Below are 20,077 nucleotides of genomic sequence, written 5' to 3'. Positions count from 1 at the left end.
ATATCATCGCCGCAGCCTATACCTGAAAGGGTGGTGTCATCACCGCGCCCATAAGAAACAATGGCAGGTCACCACCACAAGGGGGGTCTAAAAGGGTGGGGTCATCACCCCGGGTTTTGAGGCAGGTCACCACCCCGCCTATACTACCCCATGCAAAAATTAGCCGTTCGCGACCGATCTACTTAACTACTCTCGCATAACTTTCATGTGTGAAATTGGACGTCAACTTGACGATAAGGCGGCCCTGTCGAATGGTAGCAGGCTATATTTTTCAAAAATTGCACCTATTTCTAGTATCAATATTATTAATCTGGTGTTAGTCGCGAAGATGCATCCCCCAATTTCAAAAATAGCCACCTCAGAATAACCAATAAGACTATTCGACCAATCGATGAAACGTAGTTTTTGAAAGGGCGATTTAATTTAGTAGTCCTCGAATATTTTTCTCATTGTTACGTATTACTTCTATATACTTGAAGCAATTTTGCCATGTCTTTTAGATCACTACTTGTACGTCTAATTGAGTAGAAATTTATAGCATTACTTCTACATCTACTTGACTCAGCAACACCGACTACTTTAATAACATACTGGGATTTCCGCATAATATGTCAAGCGACTACCTGGTGCACATTTTTCGATGTTGCAAGGTTCCGATTCTTTTCCTTCGCCATTACAGCTCTCCGTTCCACCTTCACACTGCCTTTCTTTCATTCGGCTTCCACCTCCACACGTTTTGCTGCATTCTGTCCAAGTTGACCAATCGCTCCACACGGAAACTGCTGTTTATGAGTATAATTAGGAAATTGCATCTTTTAACGCCATGTACGTTTGAAATGCACCTCTTTGAATACTCAGGGCATATACTCATCATGCCTGTGTATTATATGAAGGACTCGGTTGAAAATTGGGCCTCTGTGGATAATACAAAGATACGCCAAGTTCAGAGTGCTTGTATGGCGTCGCGAAGAAATCAGGAGGGGTCAAGTAACAGAGCTGTCTACTTTTTCAAAGTACTAAAGTTACTTTTACCCTCTTTGGGGTACATATTCGAGTACTTACTTCTACTTCTACTAGAGAACTTTTCAAGCAAACCAACTTCAGTTTAAAACTTTTGATATTGTAAATTAGATTATCGTTGAGGGTATGTTTGCAACCCCTTTATGATTGCAATTGCCATAACAAACAGTCGGAATAGCCTCAGTATCGCGGTAACTACAGATATTTTAGGCAATATACCAATTTGCAACGCCGTGATTGTTTCGCATTAGTAACCAAAACACATCTTGCAATTGAAGTAGGCGCCACCGACTAGCAGCTCGAACTGAGGCACCCTTCTGCCAAATTCACATACTGAGACTACTTATTTGAATACTTTGTGTGCATCCGTTTCTACTTTTATTTGATGTAGATACAGTATGAATTAGAAATAGCTTCTTCTACTAGTAATTCAGTTCTAATTTGCGGGATTACTCCTACTTCAACCTGAGTATCCGCGCTAACTATTTTGGTTCATTCTGCGAATGATAGCTTGTGTTGAGTGTTTACTGAGATTTTCATCCGAAAGGTTACGCAACGTTACGAACTAGTATTGCTGCAAATCCCAATAACACACTGAATTCCATATACTATTCTTCTCTCTCCCAGACTGCGTCTTCTGATTATACAGCATGATAAAACTTGATATTTTCAGATACCTTTTTCCTTCGGACAAGCCTCTCGATTGCATTTATCGGTTTCGGTGGTTTTGCCCAGGCAATTATATTCATCAGAAATCGATTCGCATTCACGTGTTCGAATTCTAGCCCCGCCACCACAGGTAGCAGTGCAAACGGTCCAGGACACCCATTCTGTCCAAATCGCTGAAGAACATGGAATGCATTGTAATTCTTCGAAATAATTTAAACGAGAAATCGAACGCCATAGCCCCCCGTCGGGTGATCTGCCTTCACACCGCATATATGAATATCATGGCATACTATAGTTAATGCATGGTATGATATGGTATGGTATGGTATGATATGGAACGAAATTTCGGTATGGAATTCAGAAATTTGCAAGTATGCTATGGCCGGGAAATTTCCAAGTATTCCATACTTTATCAGTTTTTCTAGAACCATGACAGAGATACCGACAGATCTCGCTTCTGTTGTGATTGCCGAAGAATCCCGTGTATAATTTAAGTTCTGTCTTCGATGATTAGGCCACCTATACATCACCGACATAGCCTATGACGCATAGAAATTTGGAATTCATGCATATAAGAGCTGTTTAAATGTATACTTTCATCGAAAATAATTAGAATGTAAACGCCGGAGAATTTACACAGATCAAAAATAATATAGTATTTGAAAAATTTTGGGCAACTGATAAACTATCTAAAGTGAACCAAATATTATATGGAAGAATGTTGCCATGGTAAGGAGCGAATGAGACGGGTAGGAAATACTGAATTATCACGTTTCATCTCATACCAATCTACACACTGATGGATATCATTTGATGTAGGCTAGTTGTATATGGATGAATGGAAGTTGGTTAAGCTAGTGGGCCGAACTCACAAATGTATTTAAAGAAGAAATTTGTGGCCCACAACTCATTTGATAACTTAACTCTGCACCAGAGCAAAGAGAACTTGAAAATCAACTATTCCTAATGTCATGAATTGAAGATGTAATAACAGTTCAAATTTTCGGCATGTAAACAATATACACAACCTAATGCAGAGTACCGTACCAGGACATTTATTGGTGTTGCACGACTGCGTTTCTTCCAATTTCCCATCGCATTGTATCACATGACAAATTCGTCTTCTCGATTGCAACCCTCCGCCGCACGTAACATCGCATTCAGACCATCTTTGCCACTTCGAAAACTCGACTGTAATCATGAATCGGAAATCTGTTGCAGTTTACTTCTCGAGATTGTCAGAGTGCTGGGAAGGCCTTCGTGTTGAAGGAGCGATGTCACTTTATAGTGGGAAGAATAGCGTTGTCGAGGCTGCCTGTTGGATCAAGTGCTTACAACTACGCTCTGTATCTATCCGTGTATGAATGTTACAACTTGAACCTCTCCAGTAACAGATCACCACAATCTCTTGATATTTATGTACTATAGATACTCGACACGGTGATGTTAATCAGTAGTAACAATGTACGGGTAGGGCTGTTCAAAAATAACCTTTTTTCCTGAATCTTGCTGGTTTCTTGATTAAATCGTTACGTTACGTTACGCACACCAAATTTGAATTCATTCCAACCAATATTCGCGGATTTCGTAGAGTTTGAAAAATTTGAATTTGCCTAAAAATGCAAATAAAAATTTTTTCAAATTTTTCTGCCGACCCCATGAAATTGCTGCACTGTCTTCAAAAACGATGCAAAACAGATTTGACTCAATTCGAAGCCGTACAAGTGGAGTTATTTCAGTTTTTCTTTGATAATTCTGGGATTATCCTTGATTGGTGGATCATCCCAGAATTATTATCAAAAAACTTGAATAACTCCGCTTCTGCAGCTTGGAATTGAGTCAAATTTGTTTTCCATCGTTTTTGAAGACAGCGCAACAATTCCATAAGGTTGGAAGGAAAATTTGAAAAAAAAATTTTTTTGCATTTTTGGGCAAATTCAAAATTTTCAAACTCTACGAAATCCGCGAATATTGGTTGGAATGAATTCAAATTTGGTGTGCGTCGTTTTTTAAGGCAACATAACGATTTAATCAAGTAACCAGCAAGATTCAGGGAAAAAGTTTATTTTTGAACAGCCCTAATGTACGGGCTATAACACGATTTATGATCACAGGATTTCGGAGCATCCTTACTGAAACCACTATTTTACTTCGAAATTGGAATAACAGGGGTATCGTTTCGCTTATAAACTACCAGTTAACCTATCCCTGACATATCAACAGTGGTCTTGAGCGACTAACTATAATATGCTGTCGGATATGTTAATTTTTGTATTTATATTTGTATCGGCCCCAACAGCCACGCAAACTATATGCTGTTTGTACGGCATCGCCATACCGACTAACCACCTCTGTGATGGCAAATGTAGGCTACTGTTTACACATCCGGCGTACCACATATTATATATATACGATTTTACTGGTATATTAATCTAATGCTTTACGAGTGTAAGCGGATTCTAATGAAACCATAGAATGACAGTGTTGGACTTCACAATGATCACAGAAAGAGGACAAAGAATTAAATTGTAATGATCATGAATTAACGGTCGATTAGTGTAGGATAGGTCATCTATAAGTTCATTCGTTCATGCGTAACGTGCAATTACAATTGAATCATTCAACTCGCTTTTAAAAGCGAGCGAGCTACTGATACCACTATATTTAAGTGACGAGTGGTCATTTTCAGTCTTCAATACGATGAAGCGCTCGTATTTCAATAGACTTTGAATCAAATGCGGTACATACTTATGCAGACTGGAGGATCGGCGGTCCAGTCTCCATGTACGGTACATTCGCTATTTGCCACGCCGATGAGCTGACGGCCCGGTTCGCATTCGAAAGATACTTTATCGCCACTGTCATACACATTTTTCTCTCCCACAACTTTGCCGCCACTGATATTTCTGATCTTAGCGCATTCTAAAATATAATATATTGCGGTTAACTGATGTAGAGCCTTCAACACTTTTCACTCAACCCACGTATCGGACAGGAATTCAGTTCACAAATTTCTCTGGCGACACTCCGTCCTGGACAAACCTGGCCTTTACAAGTGCGCCGTCTTATACGACTGGCTTCGTCGCAAGTTGCAGTGCATTTGGACCACTCCCCCCAATCATTCCATTCTGTGCAACAGTAACAGTATATTGAACGCTTAATATGAAAGATGATGAAAGTCTCTTTTCCGGATTCCAAAATATGGTAACCCTAATTTCACCAAAATATCTCGAATGCTTTGACCGAGTATATAATTCCTGAGTAGTCCTTGCATCAAACTATTGCCTGTCGTTCGTGGCATTTCATAATGTAGGCCTTTATACTAGGGTTGCCATACGTCCGGAATTTCCCGGACATGTCCGGAATTTCACTGTTCAAAGTAGCGTCCGGGAGGAATTTCTAAAATATGCCAAATGTCCGGAATTTTTACGTAGGCTCATAATTTTTTCGTAAATCAACATAAAAACATCATTTTGGGAAATATATATGCTGATGCACGACATTTTTCTTCGCGCTGCGCGCGATTCAATATCACAGTTATTGATTGTAATATGGGGACTACCACCCTCGCCAAAACTGCAATAAAATATAAATAAAAAACAACCTTCATTTAGTGGAATAAGTTTAATCGCAATTATACGAGAACGGTATATTCCTAAATATCGTTCAGGCAGTATAAATTCTTCATTCAAAGATAGTAGTTCCAAACGTGGGGGTCGTTTGCCTTTATTCTGCGGTTCGTGAACATGTTGATCGGAATCAGATTCCAAAATAGCCCGCGAGTAAGTGCGGGCAAAGGTGCTGACTTCTTTTAGTAATCAGCTCGTCAAATTTTGATCTGGGCCACGGAACATTTTCAAATTGGAGATGGAGTCGCGTCCATAAAAGGTTGGCATAAGGCTGATGAACAATCTTATCGATGGGACATGAACAATGTTCATTGAACATGACTTAACGATGTACAATTACGCTCCCTGTATTTTTGAATTCATCATCCTCCACCAGCTCTACCGCTAACTCTGATCATGGGGGCGGAGAATAGTAACTATATACTAATATATGAAACAACCAATATTATTGACAGAATTCATTCAAAAAATCATAGGTAAGAATCATACAGCAACGACCCCCCTCCCACCCCCACCCACCCGAAAGTGGCATCGATTGCCCTACGGTGGGCTCAAAAACATTGTTTATTTGAGCGGGAAGGGGATGAAAAAAATTGGTTTCGGTCCCGGTTACACTACACACAGCCACATACTCCTGAACCGGATCGTGACCACCTCTGGTCTGTGAGTAAAGCTTTGCTAGTGTGACGTCACGGCTCATTTTGAAATCCAGTAGTGGGCGCTAAAGAGTGGATCACAAAAACATGGTAACCCTACTTTATACCCCACCTGGAGCGCATTTTACTGTGTTACACGGTTTCGACTCGGTTGGGTTTCCTTTGCAATTTCGTGACTCGTCACTGCATTGTCTTTTCCTCGTTGTCGATCCCTCGCCACATGACTTTGTACATTCGCTCCACGCTCCCCAGTTATTCCATGTTGGAGCTGTGAGATGACATTTCATTCAAGGAACAATGTCTAGATTTTCATTCAATATCTAGATCTGTATTTCAGTGATGTATAGGCTTATGTTGTCGTAACTACAGGACATAATGCCAATACCCTAAAATACGGAGACTCTAGGTCAGTGGTTCTCAACCGCCGGTCCGCGACGACTTTTCTGCCAGTCCGCGAGGTATATTAAAATTTCACACCCCAATTTCAAGACACAATGTGTTGTAGGCTTGTCCATTGGTAAAGTAAATACAACAGAGAATTTTAAACTGATTAACTTCGTGAGGTGAGATGAAACATGTTCATTGTTCAATTTGACATGCGAACGACTCGCCACAGGGCGCAGTTTGCACGATCATTTGTTTTCGATTCATTAATTTTGTGGATGACCATATAGGTATCACTGTTGTCAGGTGTGTCAGGCATTGTACTAATAGTACGTCTGGTAGTATTGGGAAATGAGCAAGATAGCTCGACAAGGTGATTGGTCCGACTCCAAAACGCTTCTTCTATGGATATTTTCGTGGAGAAAAGTATTTTCGGTTAATTCATGGCATTCGGCGCGAAAGGATGTTTATCTGGACAAGGCAATTTTATGTCGACTCAGCGCTCAACAGACACGGCCGTAAAATCACTTGAATACAACATCATAAACATATTTAATTACGGTCCAAATCCTCAAAATGTCACTCTCTAGTACTGGGGTACCCAAACTGTGGGCTATGGCCCACTGGTGGGCCACAATATAATTTTGAGGTGGACAGCGGAGCTATTTGGAAAATTGTAGAATTAGTGAAAGTTTAGTTATATTTGTTATCTCAAAAATATAGTCATATTATCGAAGTATAAGGAGGCTGCATTAAGCTTTTCATCCAACTCTGATGAGACGTGTATAGTGGCACGTGTGGAGTCACAATTTACAAGTCGAAAATGGGAGGGGAATGGCGGCTTTTATCGCCCCGGCTATGGCAACCTACGGCTTACAGCAACGAAAATAATGTCGACTGTATAATACCTGGAAGTTCGTGCTAAAGTAACCAAGTATTCTGGCGGGGTCATATGTAGGGCTTGGCAAAATCAAGTACATCGTACATGAGTGATTCGATTCTGAATCACGTAATATGTTTCGAGTCGAGTAATCGAGTATTACTCATTATGAAGTCATAACATAATGCAATACGTCAAAGTTCAAATATGCACTATTTATGTCACCGCAAAGAATATAATGCCTGTTATCAATCACATAAAAAATACTAGGATATTTTTCGGCCATACCGATTTCATTCCGCTTGGTGACAATGTTGCGGGATAATTATGCTACGTCCAGTAATCTTCGTAGCTTTGTACTATGTTTCGTATGCTACGATACCGCCAAGCAAGGTTTCAAGGCTGCATCAGTGAAAAATAGTATCAAAACTATAATTCTCAGTGATAAATTAACTTTCAGTGGTGAGAAGCGTATTATTCCAGTACTCGAAAATATCGTCTTTTACTACTCGACTCGAATCATTAGAATTACTATTCGATTCAGATTCGAGTACTCGAATCATTGTGCCCAGCCCTAGTCATATGTAGTATGCCGTCGAAAAGGGCGTTCTGCATTAAACTGGAACTGAAGTGCATTCGATGTAGCTTTACTGTCCTTCGGCAGGTCATATTATTGTAACATAAAAATACCCATAATTGCAACTTTTTGCCAATTATCAACTTCCTGTGGAAGTATAGGGCACCACCGCAATCATAGAGTATTTTTTTTGGAAATTTATGCAATTTTTTCCAAAAATTTTCGCGCTGCGCGCAATTTAGTGTATGTTGCCTTGCTTATTGGATACGCTTCCTCCTACCAAAATTACGCACGATTGATAGAAATGGGCACTTCGGCGTTGGCCATTACCGCGCCACGACGCACCAACACAATAGGAACTTATAGCCCATGTAACATGCGACTCAGAGACGTGTGACAGAAGAACGATCAATAGCGCCAAATGTTCCTGTCCTGGCGATCTGAGCTCCACAAGACAAATGTCATCCCGCAGGGAACATTATTTACCAGTAACGAATGTCTTTTAGTTTAGTACGTTCGGGTGATTTAATTATCTTTTGACATCACAGATAGGAGGTTACGAAATAGCATCATTTAACGTAGTCATTATACCAGCATGTACGCCCGAAGATATTCAATAATTTTTTAGGGGTCCTACCTCGTCCAACACACCTCACTCAGCTCTCCCGGTAAATCTGATTACGTGAGCAGAGAGAGGATAAAAATTGATAGCATATTGAAGGATTCAATCATGAATTATTGATTTTTTCGCGCTTTGCGAGCTTAGGTGACACAAGCTCAGTTACAAAACGGACACCCAATGTAGATGACGATACGAAGAAGCGACAAAATGCGTATAGCCTGAGGGGGTCTGGGGTTCGGTTTATCACCATATGGGGGCCCAACACCAACGTTTTTGGGGGCTGACGAAGTGCTGTTACGGTCCTGACTGCGCCTTAAAATGGGAGGTTTATTTTCTGTTTCGCCGCCTTCGGCAGCTCGACACGCTGGAAACATTTTTGACCGCCTTCGGCGCGAGTAACTTATGTATAGGTGGTACGCGAGCACAGCATAAACCCTCGAAATGGTACGTGGGTGGAGAATGGTTGGGAACCACTGCTGTTGCATAAGAGGTGGGCCACAAAACATTTTCAAACCAGAAAATGGGCCACAACCAAAGAAGGTTGAGAACCCCTGTTCTATAGTACCATACTTTCGGAAAACGGCTTCATACTTTACAATTTGACTTGATTTCAATTATTTAAGGTCTACCGGTCCGCCAAATATCTTTTGAAATTTTACCGGTCCGTGAAGTGAAAAAGGTTGAGAACCACGGCTCTAGGGTAGGCCTACTAAGAATCTAGTGGTGGGCACCTTGTATACAGTCGGCGGTGTTGCACGAATCTGACTCCACATTAGATCCAAGACATTTACTCGACCTGCCATCGCAAGTCCTCGTTCGTATCCGTATTCCACCCCCACAAGTTGCAGTACATTGTGACCATCCTAGCCAAGTTGGTTCTGTGTGTGACAGGGAACTTTCCATAATCTCTATAGTCAGTCAAGTGTAGCAGCATTTGAAAACAAAGATAGCTCCAGCGAAAGCCGTGATACGAATGCTGTGTTAAGACCATGTAGATATTTACAAATCGTGATGCATACTAAATGTGGTACCCCCTCACCATCAGACCCGCCTAACTGGTGTCTGAAAGAGTGGTCCGAGCTTCAAGTCGGCAGATACGTAAGCATAATAACGAATATCAGTCTTGTATAAATGAACATTATAATCGAAATCCACCATGAATGCCTCAAACATCAATTGATTGCGGTACAGTTACAGGTAGGAAATCGTCCCATTTGGGCAGAAAGAGGTACTAATGTTCGGACTGGGATTGGTATTCCATTTACGTCATACTGAATTTCAAGTTATATACTAGACCTGTAGCAGGTATTTCGTAAAAGTGGTCCAAATGGGTCTGTAATTTCAACCATCACATTCAGGCCGATCTGAGGTTACTATTAGCGTGTTCGGGACCCTATTAACTCGACTCGTGTCCATTCGTTAGCTATTTGAGCACGGCCTCCAAGTCAAAGAATCTTATATACCGACTTTTCGGACAGTTGTAGCCGTAACATTGTCCTGATTCTGAGTCATTTCCGCGGCATTCTCCCGGATCAGAGCATTCTCGTTTTCGAGATCGGGCTCCTTTCCCGCAAGAGGCTGAGCATTCCGACCACGTTGACCATGCGCCCCATTCCGGATCTAAATATGTTTTGATTTTAACGTAAATACCGGGTGCAACGTTGGTACTATTGAGAGGAGGTATATAGACTGCGCTGGTTAATGAGTTGCATGGAAAATAGATTCAGTTTTCCATCGGGCAGAAGATATTCGCATGTGTCTCATTGCGAATAATGAAGATCCAGCATACTGCACTGTGAAAATAGGATTGCGAAGTTCTTCGAAGCAGATGGGTCTCACGGCGAGCGAGCAGTTGTTACCACAATTCGGTTGTATCAAGACAAAATGTCGCCATTTTATATGGATTTCTTGCATCCATTCATGAATTGAGAAGATAGCTGATGTCACAGCTATATAAAAATATGTAAGCAGTCATTCCTTACCGCAGTTCCAAGTGAGTCTTCTTGCGGCTCATATTGACTACGGAATATCCAACAAAAATATAATAGACAGTCATAAACAGATGATATTTGTTTCTCTGAATAGTTCTCGTCAATTTATGTACATCAATGCTGACATAACGGATATTAGTTAAGTGTAAGTCGCTCAAGGCCGTTGCTGAAAATCGGGAAAAGAATTCCTGCAGAGTAGCCTCAAACGAATGGATGAATAGCCTACCCGTCACATAGCGAAAAATCTTTAGTTGTAGTGGTGATATAGGCTATATACTTTTATAGATTATTTTGGGAAGAACACAGTCCTATGCAATTTTACATCACAATAAGGATTAACAGTTGAATGTAAATCGCAGTAGGTCCAATATCAATCAGCTTGTCCGCGCAAACTTGTGCATGTATGTATGAAGACTGAAGAGCCATCACATGACGACATATATATACTACGTTGTAGCATTCATATGCATTTGCAGTTTGTACCTTTCAATAGCAGTAGTGACTAGTTAATACGCGTCTACCAAAGCTAAAGTAACCGATATATTATATAGATGTTTAGGTGTATACTCCTGAATTAATGGGATGGGGGTATCCTGAGGAACATGCTTGAAAAGTTTGTTATGAGTACCGGAGTATTTTCATGCTTCTCCATACCTACTATCTAGTTTCAAATGTGGTCCCACTGGTTTGGATAGAAAAAGGCTTCCTTTAATTTATGCAGACTTGAACTTGAACATGTATGCCATGATTAATTAATGCTTGTAAGGAAGACTAAAATACAGGCGAATTGTAAAGTATAGCTTGTAAAGCAACGAATAAAGTGATCAACACAGCAACATGTGGATATGCAATGATCGTGTTGCAAAATCGTTGTTTTGCAGGAATACAGCCTTGGAAATCTCCACGGCATTACCTTCGTAACACTTTTTTATTTGACATTCGGCGACGTCTATATTTTTGCCTTCACAACTTCGTCCGTATCTGCAACGTCTCACTCGTAAGCGGGCACCGCGTCCACAAGTTTCGGAGCACGAGACCCACTTCCCCCATCTCGCCCAATGCGGTTTTCTGGATACGGTTATTTGCTTCACGGGTTTAGGTTTGCGTTGAAGTCTTGTGCGTTTTGTGGCTGAAAGTTTCTTGGCATTTTCACTCGCATCTGGGCAACACCCGCACCAGATGGTGCACTATACTGATACCCTTGCCACTATGAGTTTGATTTATATATTTTGTGCCGCAAACATGTCCCACTATAAAATCCTTTCGGGCATTTTATGGATTGTTAGGAGAAATTTATTAAGTTGACCCCAATTTAATGGTGATACGCCAAACCACGATCCATCAATGCTTGCTTGTTGGTCATTACAATACATGGCAATATGGCATATTATCAGTTATATCAATATGCGCCTCTACAGTTGGTGTGTTGTTGGTCTGATGACGATCAGTTGCATCGTTACGGTCGGTAGATAAATAATTGTGAATGCATAGAATTCAGAGATATTCGCTTTCTGATTTTATAACGAGTGTTGTTTTTTTTTGCAAGAGTCCAAGGTGCGGGTTTAATCTGTATACTTGATATGTGTTTCGTTTCGACAGTATGAAAGTGGTAGCGACTTAATGGCGACTACGGATCCGTGAGGCATATTCAATTGTGCATAGCTAAATAAGGGGTTCTCAAACTTTTTAAAACTGCGTACCATTTATCTGTTTCTGTGTGCATGGCGCAACCCTTGGAATTGTATAGCAAGATGTGCACGTTATTGAAAGACAAATCGCAACAAATTATGTATTTACACTATATCAAGCATCATATCACACATTCAATGAGACGGGTGGGCTTGACGGTTCTTCACCAGTAAATCTGTTCTCGAAATTGTTTTAAAAGGAACAAGCATACTTCAGGTTCAACCGGAAGTTTGGAACTAAATTTGAGAAAATTATTCTCCAGACATTATGAGACTGCTGGATCTACAACTTTACCATACCAGACCAAATCTTGTGCAGGGAAAGCGAATCTAGTGTGGCTCAATGTTGAATGAGTTTGTCAGAAAATCAGCTTCACAGTCGTCATTGGCGGTCCCATAAATTATAGCCCGCTTATCATTGTACATCAGTAAAACACGAAAGATTGAACTTGCGCTAATCAAGTAGCATTCATAATAAGCAAATGACACTGGTTATGGTAGAGCTAATCCCAGTATGCTACGTAAAACTTTCATCCCAGTCACAGAAAAATGAAGGTGCTCGCGTTCCCCAGAAATTTCTCTCGTATGATACAGTGTTGGGATGACTCGAGTCATGACTTGACTCGAGTCAGACTCGAGTCACCTTTTTGGTATGACTTGACTTGACTCGAGTCACTTTGCTAAAATGACTTGACTTGACTTGACTCGGCGTATCAGAAATGTGGATTTACTCGTGACTCGGAGCAAAATTCACGAGTCAATTTCAAGTCATCAAGTAGGCTAATCGGTGTCGATCAAAATCATCGTATCTTGCATATGTTAGGATTATTCGCGAAACGCTTGTGTAACTCGTGAGAGCGACCAATCATTTATTGATCGTGCGTTCTACTGAGCCTCTATTGTTCTCTCACAAATAAATTGACCGCAAACGAAGTGATCGAAGCTTACAGCTTACGTTGTCGTAAACTAGTGTGGTAAATTAATTTCTGTTCTCTGTTTTTACCTTAACCAAACCTCTTGTTTTATTGAAACTGAATTCGAATATAGTTTGCACAGTCCTCAACCATTGGCGCAGGCTCGTAATGTATCTTACCGATTTGTAAATGCGTAATGTAAAGCGTCTTATCAATTCGTATTTACTCTTTTTTTTTTTGGCTGGTAACTATGAACTGAGGTTTAGCAGTTCTACGTATGTGTGAGCGATACAGTGCCTTCTTGCGTGTATATGTAACTCTATATTCGTTCATCGGTTCTAAATCAATGACGGGGAAGCGAGTGGCGCAGCTGGTTATGCACCAGTGTCACGACACCAATGGTAGTGGTTCGAATCCCGGTTCGGACCTACTTCTATGTGTCGGAGGTTTATCTGGGCTCCTCATCGCTGACCTCACTGCATATGCAGCGTCGTACGAAAAGCCCAGATGAAGCAAGTACAAAGTCGAGCTTGCGATAATCGGCTGCAACTGACTCTGACGAGGACGCGTGCGAGCGAGAGTGAAAGACGTGAATGAGAGTATGACTGGAAGTCCTCTTGAGAAATCGTACCACAAGCAAAGACCAAGCAAAGGACAATATTCATGATCGGGCGCAAATGACCTTATCGGCGATAAGCGCCAAACATTGTTCAATAAAATACAAAATACAAAATCTATGACCACTCAATCTGTATTTCAGACAGCTAACAAAAAGCAATGGCATAATTATGCCTCATACTTCGAAAAGACAACTTGACTTGAATTGTGACTTGACTCGTGACTTTACTTTACTCGAGTCACCTCCAAAAATCGAGTAACTTGACTTGACTCGAGTCATCTTTGAAAATCGATTGACTTGACTTGACTAGAGTCAGAATGTGCAATGACTCGAAATGACTCGTGACTCGAAGGTAGTGACTTGATCCTAACACTGATATGATAACCTCTGAATTAAATTGAGATTCGAAAGATGGGATTTTCCATAACCATAACTCAACCCTAGCGGTCGGCACAATGTCTTGTAACATGACTCGATATCATGGATCTCGATTGGACTCGATGTTACATAGCTTCTCTTTTTTAACGTTTTAACTCCACAACCGTACTGTCTCACTACAACCTTGGACTTTCAAATCTCCTCACGCTTGTAGATCTAGGGAGTTTCTATTGTCTTGCAACAGTTAGATGGCAGATATCAATATACGCGCCTAAAGTTTTTTAATTCCTGATTCTATACGGTAAAATCCGATACGAATTCATGAGTGTAACTACCTGGAAATTTATGTTAAGGGACGTAAATTAAATTTAGATGATTTCCAAAATCATTCGTACCATACGTTCGTATTGTGTCTGTGATGACATGCCCGGTATAGTCACGATGATATTACCGCTTTTCATAAAATTACGGATTATTGTCGGCTTTCGCTACTGGCGGATACGTCCGATTGACCTTGAATGCAACTCTGCTAATTTCATGCAATTTGTCGACAAGTTAAAAAAAAAATATATATATATATAGTTGGATGCAGAGTTGTAAAGACTCGAGTCATGATTCGACTTGACCTAGATTTGAATCGCAGTTTTATCGTAATTCGAATTGAAAAATGAATCGAGTGGACTTGAGCCAATCTTTGTATTGACACGACTTGAACTCGATTTCTTGTGCATTACAAGTCATACGACCTGAGACATTCAAGTCATATATTTTGATAGTTTTCTCGTATGTTTCCAAATATTTCGATTCACAGTGAATTAGCGACGCGATAACACCACAATCTCTGCATTACATTTCAAGTTACACCAACATATCTATCGCTACAACATACTATCGCTCAACGGGCCTTTGGGTACGAGTTTGTGCACTTATAGTCATTATTGGTCGTTAATTATGTATTGTGTGCTGTGCAGTGTGCACGCACTGTGTACTGGGTGCTGGGTGCTGGGTGTTGTGTACTGGGACACATGACACAGTGTTATCAAATCGGAGTCCATAGGAGCATGATACGGCCAGTTTAAATTCCCTTAATTTGTAATGAATCAGTGTACCGTGTCTTTGCGAATACATTGATCTGCAGTCGGATATTTATAAACAAGGTTACGTGTATGCGTGGCCTAATATGTAGTCTATTGAGGTATATACTATATGCAGGGGTGTTTCTTTAGCAGCTGACGCTTTAGTGCCCTACCTGTTGATTTATGAAACTATATGTGGGAGCATGGTTATCAAATCACATTCTCAAAACGCTAAAGTGGCAAGCCATTGAATGTATATTGTATATCAGTGGTTACACGAGAGAGACATTACGGCGTCATGCTAGATTCTAACACTGTAACAATTTTAACGTTTATGACCAAAGCGAGAAAAAACATTTATGCTTACGAAGTGCAGCGTTTAGGCCTCAAACCACCATGCGTTTACATTTTAATGAGTGACGTAATCAAAGAGCTTTTACATTGCTGTTCAAGGTTTACTATCCTCAACTACATTAACTGTGGTGAATTTCTCTTTATCTACAGCAGTTTTTCGTTACACATTGTAAATCTGAGGATAGTTCTCAGTGCCATCTGTTGATTGCTTGATTAGCGCTATTCAACCTTCAGTGTTTTGCATGTACGTACCGTACAGTAATAAGCAAGCTATAGTTCATAGGTTAGCCGATCATTACTTTGAAGCGGATTGTCTGATTAACTCATTCCATGATGCGCCAGACCTGGGTCAATTTCGCAACTGCGGCTACATGGCCAATCGACGGGCATATCGATTCATGTAGATTTGACATTGTTTGCGGCACTCTTGTGCGGTATAGGCTTTGAAGCGAAACGATTCAAATGTCCCAGCTGTGATCTGCTTTACCTTTTTTGCAAACTCCCAACTGACATCTATTCTTTTGTATTCCGTTCCCTGAGCAAGAGGTCTCGCCCTTGCCACAAGTGCGCGTTCTTCGCCTCTCGCCAACTCCACACGTCTTAGAGCAACTAGACCACCGACTCCATTTGGACCATTCTACAGGATATATAGGAAAATTGGTCTGGGATCGAGGAAAATACCTATAATGAGTCATCTTTCGGATTTCTTTTAATTTTTATATTTATGGCCTTCGGAAAACAGTCGAGTTATTCTGATTTTCGACGTAACCAATTTGCTGCGTATCTGTGCAAACGCAGGACCGTAACCGCCACTCCCGACATCATAAAATCGTGTTAATAGAAATGATGTCCCAATTTCACACGCTGTCATAAATGCCGCCACAGTCCGGTACCGATGAATCCCGAAATCATATTAATAGAAATGGTGTCAAAATTTGGCACAGTGTGAAAGTGAAATATCCGCTATCATGTGTAAGGCGAGCATTTCTCTTAAAGATTAATGTGTAAAATCTTCCCCGCAATTTTGGGGACTTCCTGGAGCATATGTACTATGAGACAAAGATCTTTACATGCGACACAGTATTTGTTATTGATTATTTATCGCTGTCGAGCCTGCAATTATGATAGGTACAATTGTTCCTATGAAATAAATTGGTTTCCAATACATGCGATGAATACATAATATGCTTAGGACCCGTCCTATAATAATCCTAATATTGATAATTTATTCTTATCAACATACGTATGGTACGTATGTACGTACGTAACATACGTATATACAGTATACATAATAATCAATATTTTGCTTCGAATATGTTACATATTAGTTATTAGTTATCAGTTATCATATTAGATACCATCAATCTATCTATCTATCAATCAATAAATCAAATTTATCTGCATCATAATAAATCATTGGATGATGAGTAGAAGATAAAAGGAAAACGATATTGCACATGACCATGTTATTGACCTCGTAACGCTGCAACATAATCTGTTCAAGTGCCAATCAAATTGACATAATTTGCGAGACAACAAATCGATTGAAACAAAAACGGATCCAAAACACCACTAGGCTAATTATCCGAACATACATCAGAGGCGTAATAAATGGCCTTGAAACTCAACAAATTAATCTTAATTAGGAAATACGTGACATTTCGATAAGTCGATTATATTTGACAGAGGAGCGGGGAATTGCACGCTCTGTGGGTGTTGCGGTAATCCCAAATGTCGAATTACTCCCACCGATGTATAATATCTTGTAAGACAAGGAATGGATTGTCGTTGTTGTTATTTTAAGCTTCAGTTACGTCACCGTAAAACTTTGATGCCGATTGGCCGCAGATCTTTAGATGAAATAATAGGCGGACCCTACATATTTCATAATATACACGTGATGCAAATGGGGACATCAAATGTAATTACTTCCCGATGAATCGATTTCGTGATATCTCCAATATTACGTTGTACACCTGGGAATGCGGTTAATTGTCATTCGTGTAAGTTTTGAATTTTCGATGCATTTTATTCGTGGAATAAATTTTATGTCGCCGATGATAAATTAAGAAACCCATTTTCATCGATCTGAGATCTTCAATTTCATTTTTGAAGACATAAAAATATCATGATAACCGGTTTATAGACCATTAAAGCCTACTTATATGCTGTGGAAAAACTAATGTGACCTAGTTTGGGATTCGACAATTGTGACGTGCATGTGCCTACTTATAGGCTGTGGAAAAACACTAATGTAACCTAGTTTGGGATTCGACAATTGTGACGTACATGTGGTAAAAACAAATCATATTTACTACGTCCGATACATGCCTATAATATAGTGTATTTCCAGTCATGTACCACCACTGATATATGGGTATGAATATACACCCGTGTCACACGAAACCAGAACCTAGCTTAGACTTATAACGCGGTATAAATAGAGTACAAAATTATAATTCAAATTATGCATACACGTAGCAACGTAGGTAGGTATGCGCGTGGGCACGTATGATTTATGACCGCCATATGATTATGAGTTATAGGTTCTGTCTTCGTGCAACACCCTTGTCGGCCGTTTGGGCGTGAATACACAGTATTTTCGCTACGAGTGTACTGGAGAAACATCGGGTAAAATGTGTCGCAGTGATATAACTATTATTCGAACTGCTGTATGCAATACATGTACTATATTTTGTGCTGAGTAAAATTACTACGTAATCTTGAATGCAATGTGTAGCTATGTGTATCAAAACGGCAGCTTCAAGGCTGATGGTGTGGTGTCTACATTACAAAGAAGAACTTTTTCTGTCCTTCGTTCACAACTACACTAAATTGAGTTCCGAATTTTCAAGTTTTCTTTTGTCGCAACTTAACCATAATTAGGTACTGGTATCGATATAATTTCTAATAATAATACTTTGTAATGTAATGAGCAGCTTCAATTTCATATATGACATTGGTTTAACTTAGCAGAAGTGATACGTATGCATAATCTGTTTCGCTTCCGTTTGAAAGAGACGGGTTTATAGGTGTTTTCCTCTGCCTACTTTCCAAAGTAAAAACGCATTAATGCTATTTATACATCATTGCTGCCACCAATCCTGTATTGCTTTCATTTACATCACAAATCGCTAATCCGGTTCCGTTGTCTATTTATATCCACTAAGCCCAGATTCGCTTATTCTACAGCAGTCTTACGGAGTATCAACCTTCTACACTTCAAATATATGTATAAGACAATACCAGACAGCGTTGCTGATAAACATATGCAACGCCTACGAACGTATGCGATATTCAATGTATGAGCTGTGTCATTGCGATACGTTTGTATTGTTGCATTTGTATTCGCTACACTGACGAACGAGGGTCGAGCAATCGCTGGCTGATTGACGGGTCTCAATGATTTATGCGTTTGGTGCTTCACCGTTTAGAGTACAAATGTAAAGATGTGCATGTGCAATATGCATCCTATATGTATCTTATACTGCGACAGTGGTATAGAAATTCACATAACATTGTATTGCCGTGCCACAAAGAAGTCTGCTTCCTATGACCACGTCACAGCATTTCATTCCTCAGTCGGTCACCTTATAATGAGCAATCTAGTCTATTCCAGTAACAAATGACGGTATGGCGTAAATAATGAATGAAATCCATATCCACGCCGACAGAAGGATCTCAGAATCTTAGTATATGTCATTATTAGCAAATACTGCTGTATGCCAGTCCAACGATTTTCCGTGTAGTGTGTGCGCACTGCGATTGTACTATTTGATTCTCCCGCGCCGTCTTTATGACAACCGTGTAATTACCGGTTGACTTGGTCTAGCGCTCTTTATGAAATAGTATGCTGCGATGTACGGGCAAAATTGATTTTTACTTGAATGTTTGCCTATATTCTTGTTATGGAGCGACAAACTATCGCTATTAAACACACGAAACGTCTCCGAGTTTGATAAATTGAACTGCGATTAATTTAGCTTCGAAAACAATGTACCAGTCACATATTGGTCATTTTTGAAACAAATGATACAGTTGAATAGCCCAGTTGAAGTTATCTGAAGTCAAAGTCCCGTCGATATCGATAATAATTTGGCAACAAGCACACATGTGCGTAATTCTAGCATTGGTTATGAACCATTCCTCTCTTCAATTTCGACTGAACGTATAATAATGACAACCTGACCAGCTGATTTGTGGCTTTCTGTGTGTTTGTCATGCTGAAGTTTATGTTAAATGAAAATGCGTCATCTAGGCGCAGACGTGAATCGAGTCGAAGAGCGTAAAATAAACATCGACTGCTTGTACTCCGCTGAATTTAGCCTGGATTTGAAGCCGAATTTATAAGATACGATGCACCGACCTGGCGGACACTGGTGTGTCGCACATGTACGCAGACCAGAGGGATTTCCCACACATTGACTCCTGATGTTGTGAAGGCAACTCCTCGATCGCGATGATACTCCACCGCCACAGGTTTTAGAGCAAGCGTTCCAAGAACTCCAATTGGACCAGGCGGGTCCTATTGCAAAAGTAACTCGAATTTAGTTTACTTTCGTACGAACGAACACGATAATTTTCGGGTTACATAACGCGCATGTTTATCCTCTGATGTCA

General features: G+C 40.2%; 1 protein-coding gene across 5 annotated transcripts in view; it reads right to left on the bottom strand.

The window, feature by feature from the left end:
- LOC145456592 (uncharacterized) overlaps positions 1-20,077 on the bottom strand; it is a 65,000-nt gene that overhangs the window by 34,968 nt on the left and 9,955 nt on the right. For 2 of the 5 annotated variants that reach the window (XM_080334728.1, XM_080334726.1), the window contains exons 6-16: positions 19,824-19,982; positions 15,945-16,094; positions 11,342-11,557; positions 9,905-10,057; positions 9,169-9,315; positions 6,087-6,242; positions 4,674-4,817; positions 4,438-4,611; positions 2,737-2,880; positions 1,698-1,862; positions 624-782 (exon numbers count right to left, since the gene is read on the bottom strand). In XM_080334728.1, the coding sequence (XP_080190854.1) occupies positions 624-782; positions 1,698-1,862; positions 2,737-2,880; positions 4,438-4,611; positions 4,674-4,817; positions 6,087-6,242; positions 9,169-9,315; positions 9,905-10,057; positions 11,342-11,557; positions 15,945-16,094; positions 19,824-19,982 (1,767 nt within the window). The remainder of the gene's footprint in view (positions 1-623; positions 783-1,697; positions 1,863-2,736; positions 2,881-4,437; positions 4,612-4,673; positions 4,818-6,086; positions 6,243-9,168; positions 9,316-9,904; positions 10,058-11,341; positions 11,558-15,944; positions 16,095-19,823; positions 19,983-20,077) is intronic. The other 3 variants (XM_080334727.1, XM_080334729.1, XM_080334730.1) reach the window with 3 other exon arrangements.

This window comes from Botryllus schlosseri, chromosome 14 (genome assembly GCF_051294905.1).
Source record: "Botryllus schlosseri isolate E-star chromosome 14, Bs_hap1, whole genome shotgun sequence".
NCBI classification, from domain to species: domain Eukaryota; kingdom Metazoa; phylum Chordata; class Ascidiacea; order Stolidobranchia; family Styelidae; genus Botryllus; species Botryllus schlosseri.
The sequence above is the reverse complement of the archived record's forward strand: the minus strand, read 5'-3'. Positions and strand labels throughout refer to the sequence as shown.